Source organism: Canis aureus, chromosome 23 (assembly GCF_053574225.1).
Source record: "Canis aureus isolate CA01 chromosome 23, VMU_Caureus_v.1.0, whole genome shotgun sequence".
Lineage (NCBI taxonomy): Eukaryota > Metazoa > Chordata > Mammalia > Carnivora > Canidae > Canis > Canis aureus.
The window spans coordinates 24,835,881-24,844,839 of record NC_135633.1 but is presented as its reverse complement, the minus strand read 5'-3'; the positions used below and the strand labels follow the sequence as shown (position 1 = coordinate 24,844,839).

Here is an 8,959-nt window from a genome sequence, read left to right as displayed (position 1 = left end):
TAGGTAGAAAAAGCAAAGAACAAAGTTATTTGTAAGGAATTCTAGTAGATTCCTCTGGGCTACAGTCTGTGTTTCAGTTTCATCGTCCACTTAGTGATTCTCTCTACAGTGCTATCCATTCTCCTAATCAGTACATCTATACTTTTTAATCTTAAAAATCAATATGCTGAATTCCAAGATCTTTGATTGATTATTTTAAAAAGATATGTTATGTACTAATTTCTGAGTATGTCAGTTTTACTTATTACTAAATTCTTGTCTGGTGATCTTCAACTGTTTTTCTCAGTTGTAAGCTATTTGTTTTTTCAGTTTAATATCTTAATTTCAAGTTGTTAATATTTAACATTTGGTGATTCATGTTTATGTTTGGGGATTTACAGCTGGCCTGTCTCAGAGTGCCTGTCTGTTAATTGCAATATTTATCCAACAAAATGAGACAGATGTTGACACACACCCAACCATGGTTGATGCATTGTCTTGGTCATCTAGGCTTTGGGGATTTCCTTTGTCCAGGTGTTTTCCCTGCTACCAGAGTAATTTCCTGCCTTTTCCCCAAGTATAATGGGATTTTCCTGTCTTGTACTTCTTTTGCCTCCTCTTGCTCCAATGCTAGAGGTGAAGCCCAAGGTAGGGATATAAAAAGGTCAGCCATGCCCCTTTACCATTACAGACTTCAAGCCTAAAGCAGAGAATCTGGAGAATAGGTAAAACTTTAACCTTGAAATTCAGCATGCAATTTTAGATGACTAGAATGACTTTCCTTATAGCTGGAAATCATCAGGGTACTTTTTATTTCTAATTACCAAAAGTAAAAGTAATGTAATATACATGTAATTTGATTCATAGAGAAAGAATTGATCCTTGCATTAGGTTGGAGGAGACAATGCTTTATGTTTAACTAGCTGTTATTGCTTCTGCACTTTGTGAGGAGGTAGAAGGTGTTGATTATCTTCTCATATATTTATTTGCCATGTCGATGATTCTCCATATCAGATTTCTCATATTGTGTGTTCCTAGACCGTGCATGCATGTACTGAAAATTTAGGCCTAGGACCATGGTATGAATATTCAGGGTAATCTTCCTTGGGTGTCCAGAGAAAAAATAGGGGGATTATTCTTTGATAGGGGAGACAATTCCTCCAATAAGGAGGATGGAGGAGTGGGTGGGAGCAGATACAGATATGTTTTTATATTCAGTGTCTTGAATTTGTATGAGTTTCCAACTGATTGATTCTGATTTAGTAGGCAAGGTTTTCTGCCCAAAGTAAGTAACTAGATTCTGGAATCAAGGCTGGAAGTTTGGATAGGGTGTACATATGAAGTGTTAATTAGGTAGAGTGAAAGAGTGAGCTGACTTGAGCAAATGTGTAAAGTTGCTGGGCTCTGCTAACAGTCTAGGTTGGTAATTATTTTAGTGGCACCATTTTGCTCTCCAGGTGATCACCCAAATATGGCTTTTGTTTTGTTTTATAATAATGTTGAGATGGACCAGATAGAATGGAGAAAAAGATTTGAAGGATTTGAGCATACTTAAAAGAAATGTATATTAATGAAGGGCAATAGAATATAAAGTTAATTAAGAAAGAAAATCATAGAGTGGAGGTTTAGAAGGGCAATTGTGGTATTAGTAGATTAGCAGTTTGGGGGAAATTAGTACACAAATACAGTCCACATACGGTTGGGCAAGTAATTGTGGCTAGGCAGTGGGATGTTTGAATTGGTAAACTTGGAAGTTGAGAAAGGATGTGATTGTAGGAGTGCACAACTAAAGTAGAGTGAAGGGAAATGCAATTGAGATCAGAGGAGGAAATGATTTCAAGAGCATAAGGTGAAGAATTGGTTTTCTAGATGGACGTTGAAGTCCCTCTGATATGAGTGCAGAATTTGCATGCATTTGTTTATGAGAGAATCCAGAGGATCTTCAGTCTTGAGGAATAGGAAAGGTAGATAACTTGAGTCTCAAAGCAGTGTTAGATCCTACACTAAAGTGAATGAACATTAGTCTGGAACAAAATTATTAAAGAAAAATTTCTATCAATAATAAATACTACATGGGACTAGAAACATTGCCATAACAATATTTAAATAAAATTCAGGACACAAATGCAAATTTATATATAAACATGTTCATTACAGAATATTTTTAACAGAGAAAAACAGCAGCTTTATAAATATTAATAATATTGAAATGGTTAAAAGTATTATAGTATGTCACCAAGGTGGAATATTTAGTCACTCAAATTTTTCAGGAAATATTTATAGACTACTATGTGGCACTGCCTCAGACTAGAGACACATGCAGCTGAATTAAAGGAGCTATATGGTATACAGGACATTTGTTAAAACTGGGAATATTTATTACCAATTGTTAATTGAAAATTCCTACATTAGGAAATTAAAGTGTGCCACGTGTATAGTTTTATCTTATATAAATCCATGAATAAAGAAAAATCTTAGAGGGTCTTCAATGAACATGTTCCATTGAAAATCCTTGGATGATGGACTCAAAGCATTAGTTGTATATACAAAATAATATAAATAAATTTTCAGTGGATTTTATTTATTAACCTTTAATCATGGTGTGGGCAACACAGCACTTAACATATGTTTGTTGAATAGATGGTGAAGCAATAAATGAATGGTTGAAAGAATCTACAGGATTCTAGCTCCTGATATGCTTGTGTGACCTCTGGAAGTCAAAGCTGAAGAGGATGAGCTGGAGTGAGGTGTGAGGCCTTGAAGTTCCCTAACCACAATCCTAGTCTCTGCCCTGCTGTCTCCCCTCTAAAACCTCTCACCCACCTCTTTTCTTCTCCCAAGTTCATATAGCCTCTCAGGGATACTTTTCACAGAGGGCTTCTGGCATTCAGACAAGGAAAGGTTAAGAGCTTATTGTCACTGTCACTGGCAGTAGAGGAGATCCTAGGGGAGAAGAAAGTCACATGAATAAGTCTATGGTCTCCAAAGATGCTCAGAGAAAGAATAATTTGCCTTGAAGTTCCTCTTCCAGCTTGGTCCCTTGGCCACTGCACACAGTCTGCTGGTTGTGGGAACATTCTGCCATCCAGGCAAGGACATAGCTCCAGTATGTTGTTCCTGATGGCTGTGATGGACTGTTTGGAGTGAGGAGAGATGTAGGTTGGTATTGATTCATGATAGCCTGGTTCCTCTCTAGGCCCTTCTGTTCATGGGCATCAATGGTGGGGTCTGACTGAGTATGGGGATACAGGAGGTGAAAAACACAGTTTATTGATGAGAGACGTAGGAATTATGATGGATTGTTTTCACTATTTGGTAACACTTTAGAGGCTGTATTTGGAATTCTCCATCCCCTGAGAGCAGAGGCAGAGAGGACAGACCGAAATGTTTCTCTAGACACCCTGTGGCATAGCGGAAATGCTAGTGGAAGGAGAGGCAAGAGACCTCTTGACTCATTTCCTCTGTGAACTTGGGAAAATTGCCTTTCCTTCTGTGCCCTTGGTAAAACGTTCTATGAGAGGATGATTCTAAAGCAGAGGTTGGTAAATCTTTTTTGTAAAGAGCAAGAGTAAAAGTCTTAACCTTCAAACATGGTCTCCATCACAACTACTCTGTCCCATAAAAGCAGCCCTAGACAATATGTAAATGTGGGGAATGGCTGTATGTCAATAAAATCTTATTTACAAAAATAGGTGGTGGGCAAGATTTGGCCCACAGGCTGCAATTTGATGACCTCTGGTATAAAGTGCCAACCAGAATTGATGTTTTATATCTCTGACTCCCATTTGGGTAAATCAAGAGTGGAATTGGTGAAGCAGGAGTGTTTTCCTATGAGTTGCATTTCTATGAAAGTCCTGTCTTCTGGCAGTGGTAAGGGGACTATAAGCCTGGAGACAGGGGTAAGGATGGAGTAGCCTCTGGAAGCTCCACCTCCTTGAAGAAACTTATTTGATGAGAGGAGAATCAGTGTACTGAATGAAGATTGGCAAATTTATGACATAGATAAGTCATAACTTATTTCTGTGAATGAGTATGTTTGGTTAATAATGGTGTGTGAATTGGGTGAGTATATACGTGAAGAAAAGTTTAAAAGTGTGTCTGTGTGAATGTATTCACAGTGAAAACCTATTTGTATGACTAGTGAAAATGTGTGTTAGTGTGTTAATCTTCATCAAAATTTGTATAAGTGAATATGTGTGTGGTGGCTGTATAAATAAATGTGTATGTTAAAATGCACCTGAATGGAAGATTGTGTGTCTGTATGTGGATTTGTAGCAGGCAGAACTGGATTTTTTTTTTCAGAACTGGAATTGAACCCAAGTAGGTCTGGCTCTAAACCCCTATTATTTTTTCTTTATCACATTGTCATGCATATCTTAGATATTATGGAATAAGTAGGAGAATTAGAAGAGACTGGAGAGGAAGCCAAAGAAAAGTGGCTTAGGTAGTCAAAACAACAAAATGGAAGTTTTAAAAGCTAATGGAAGCTTTGATTCCAATCTTGGATTCAAATATCAGCTTATCTACTAACAAGTTGTTTGATTTTGGACAATTTCTTGTCTGAGAGTCAATTTCTTCATGCATGAACTGGTGATACATTCAGTTTCATAGGTTTGCTGTGATGAGTAGAAATAATATATCTAGCAGTAGGTATTTTATGATTGCTATTATCACATAAAAATATTAACAGAAATTGGAGATTCCTAATAATAACAACAAATTAAAAGTAACTTTAGATTTGGCAACCGTTTAGGTAATAGATATTTTAGAGAAGGCAGCCTTAGCAGCATATTAGGGTGATAAGTAAAGTGGCTTTGGCAAAGATTAGGGGGTGTTAAGAGAATAGAAAGAGAGAGCACATGCTTTTTTCTGTGAAACTGAGGCGAAGGGGGAAGAGACAGTTGAACATATTTTCATATGAAGGAGAGGAGCCAACAGAAAGGGAGAATTTGAAGTTACTGGAGTGACAGATTTGTGGGGAGAAGTACTTAAAGAGAAGGTTGTGGTCCAGTGTACAGATGGACAGCTGAGCTCTGAATAGGAGGAAAAGGTGATTCAAATATAAATAAATTTGTGGACGGCAGACTGAGGGTGGGAAAGTTAAAGGAATGAAAAAAATAGATGTTTTTATTGCTTTTCTCCTTGAACCAGGAGTCAGGAAAACATAATCATCTGATGAAGGGGGACCAAGGTGGAGTAGGGCAGATATGAAGTGATCCTAAGGATGCTATGGGTAGCCACATTCTAGCTCTACCATTTACTAGCCAGTGGCCTTGGGTGGTGGCACTATTGAAACTCTCTAAGCTCTATTTGCTCCCCTATCAGTAAAATGGGAGAAATGGCTGTAGTTATCTTAATCACCACAGTGTGAGATAACATACATGCAGCCTTTAGCACACAGACCCTCCTAATTGATCCGCCTCCATTTTCCAACCTGTCTCCTTCCTTTGCACCCACTTTATACAATGCTGCTGGAGAGAGCTACCTAAAATACTAACTTCATCATGCCATTCATGACAAATCCTTCAGTGGCTTTTACTGCTTCAACATAAATTCTAACTTCCTTATACTGGCACTCAAAGTCCTCGGTGATTTGGCCCCCACCTCACTGCATGACATTATTTTCTTGTATTTGGTACCATGCCTTCTTTGCTACGGTAATTGCGAATCATTGTAATTTCCTTCTAGACTCTTATGTTCTTTGGGATCTCTGTGACTTTGTTCATGTTATTCCCTCCTCAGATGACTTTGAAAAAACATTACGTCTTCAAGATTCCACTTAGGGTCGCATCTTTATAAAACCTTTTCCAAACTCCTGGGAAGCTCTCCATGTTTTCACAGCTCCTTGTGTTTAATATTTCCTTTACATTATCCATATCGTTTAGGTATTTTACTTAATTGTCTTCCCCAAGTAGGTCCTCCAGGAGCCATGGTAGGTGCTCAGTGAGACTTGATAAATTATAGTCAATTCAGTGACCAGTTTCTTTTTGAGATGCATATCACATTCTGATGGTCAAAGTGGAAATTGCAGGATTTGTTTTTCACAGCTCTTAACTGTTTATAACAATCTGAGATTAAGATCTATGGCATTCTAGAACTGGAATAATTCTCTTAAAGGCCAGCTAATCCAACTTCTTTGCAACATTATATTTAAAGCAATAAAGAGAGACCCATAGCAGGGCAATAATTTTACTGAGATCACATAGTGAATAAAATGTCAAAATCTTAACCCATGTTCCCTGACTTTCTGTCTAGGATTTTTTGCACTGCTCATCCAGTGAAAAATGATCTATTCCTATCTCCCCTACTTCAACTCTATTCACCTTTTTTGGCAAAAGAGAAGAGGTGACTGCAAATCTTTTTTTTAATTAGATAAAATCTTTAAAAGATTATTAATCTATTTATGAGAGACAGAGGGAGAAAGGCAGAGACATAGGCAGAGGGAGATGCAGGCTTCCAGCAAGGGAGCCTGATGTGGACTTGATCCTAGGACCCCGGGATCATAACCTGAGCCAAAGGCAGAGGCTTAACCACTAAGCTACCCCGGTGCCCTGCAAATCTTATACACCAACACCCAGTGACTTGTCCTGGGAATGGCAACCCTCAACCACACTATTATCAGCCACTCATTCTTCATTCTGCTGGGCATCCCTGGCCTGGAAGACCAGCACACATGGATTTCTCTTCCTTTCTTTATTTCCTACCTGGTTGCTGTCCTTGGGAATATCCTCCTTGTCTTCATCATCATCACTGAACGCAGTCTCCATGAACCTATGTACTTCTTCCTCTGCATGCTAGCTGTGGCCGACCTCATCCTGTCCACTACCACTGTGCCCAAAGCACTGGCCATATTCTGGTTCCATGCAGGGGAGATCTCTCTTGATGGCTGTGTTACTCAAATTTTTTTCATCCATGCCACATTCATTGCTGAATCAGGGATTCTGCTGGCCATGGCATTTGACCGCTATGTGGCCATCTGTGACCCATTGCGCTATACTATGGTGCTCAGTCATACAGTAATCATAAGGGTTGGCTTGGCTGTGGTTCTGAGAAGCTTCTCTGTGATACTCCCAGATGTGTTCCTGGTGAAGAGACTGTCTTTCTGCCATAGCAATGTGCTACCACATACCTACTGCGAGCACATGGCTGTTGCCAAGTTTGCTTGTGCTGATACTCGTGTCAATGTCTGGTACGGCTTGTCTGTTCTCCTCTCTACTGTAGTGGTAGATGCCTTGCTCATCTTGGTTTCCTACACCCTCATCCTCAATGCAGTCTTCCACCTCCCTTCCCGAGAAGCCCGGCAAAAGGCCCTGGGCACCTGTGGCTGCCACCTTGGGGTCATTTCCATGTTCTACTTGCCTGGCATTTTTACAATAATTACCCAGCGGTTTGGGCAACATGTTCCCCTCCACACTCACATTCTGCTGGCCAATATCTGCATGTTAGCTCCTCCCATGCTGAACCCTATCATTTATGGGGTCAAGACCAAACAGATTCGAGAGCGTGTGGTCAGTACTTTTCACAGTGGAACCATGCTGAGTCTGTGTGACTGATAAGGTGGTATGTTTACCATTATAGGGTTTCACATTTTATTTCCCTGCTTTTGTAAATCTTTTGAACTAAGGGTTCTACGGACTGTGAACAAAGTGATATATTATGACTTTAAAAGATAGATTGCTATGTTGCCTTAAGAAGGGTAGTGTTTGGAAAAGAGCATGAGCTTTTTTGAATATAACACCAAAAGTATAAGCAATAAAAACAAATATACACGTGGGACTACATCAAACTAAAAAGCTTCTGCACACCAGAGGAAGCAATCAACGAAACAAGCAGACAACATATGGAATGGGAGAAAATATTTGTAAATCATGCATCTGACAAGTGATTAATATTCAGAATATATAAGGAACCCACACAACTCAATAACAAAACTCAATGGCAAAAGAATAACCCAATTAAAATATGGGCAAATGACCTGAAAAGACATTTTTTTCCATAGAAGACATACAAATGGCCAATAGGTACATGAAAAAATTCTCAACATCACTAATTATCAGAGAAATGCAAATTAAAATCACACTGAGATCACCCCATGCCTTTTAGCATGGCTGCTATAAAAAAGACAAGAGATAACATGTGTTGGTGAGTAAGGATGTGGAGAAAAGGAACCCTGTCCACTGTTTGTGAGAACGTAAATTGGTAGAGCCATTAAGGAAAACATCATGGGGTTCCTCAAGAAATGAAAACTAGAACTGCTATATAACCCAGAAATTCCACTTCTGCATGGAATATATATGAAGGAAATGAAATCACTATCTCAAAGAGATAATTGCACTCCCTCATGTTCATCAGAGCATTATTTACTATAGCCAAGACATGGAAACAACCTATTTGTCCACAAAGAAAATGATAAAGAAAATGTGATACACACACACACACACACACACAATGGAATACTATTCAGTCACAAAAGGAAATTTGTAACATTTGTGACAACATGGATGAATCTTGAGGGCATTTTGTTGAGTAAAATAAGTCAGAAAAAGACAAATATTGTATGATCTCACTTATATATGGAATCTAAAAGTAAACCAAACTCATAGAACAGATTGATGTTTTCTAGAGGTGAGTAGTGGGGTATGGGAGAAATTGGTGAAGGAAGTAAAAGTGTACAACTTCCAGGTGTAAGAGAAATAAGTTCTGGGAATGTAATGTACATGCATGGTGACTACTATAGTCAATAATGTATTGTATGTTTGAAGGCCTCTAAGAGAGTAGATCTTAAAGTTCTTAACACATGCAGAAATATTTAACTATGTAAAGTGGTGCATGAGTTAACTAACCTTAACTGTGGTAATCATTTTGCAATATAGATGTATTAAATCATTATGTTGTATACCTTAAACTTATAAAATGTTGTATATCAATTATATCTTAATAAAGCTGGAAAAAATGGTACATATATACAGTGGAATATTAT

At 38.4% G+C, this 8,959-nt stretch overlaps 1 protein-coding gene across 1 annotated transcript; it reads left to right on the top strand.

The window, feature by feature from the left end:
- The first annotated feature begins 6,572 nt into the window (after window positions 1-6,572).
- Window positions 6,573-7,532, top strand: LOC144295177 (olfactory receptor 52B4-like). Its single transcript, XM_077867625.1, has one exon. It carries the CDS (start codon window positions 6,573-6,575, stop codon window positions 7,530-7,532), a length of 960 nt encoding a protein of 319 aa, XP_077723751.1.
- The last annotated feature ends 1,427 nt before the right edge of the window (window positions 7,533-8,959 follow it).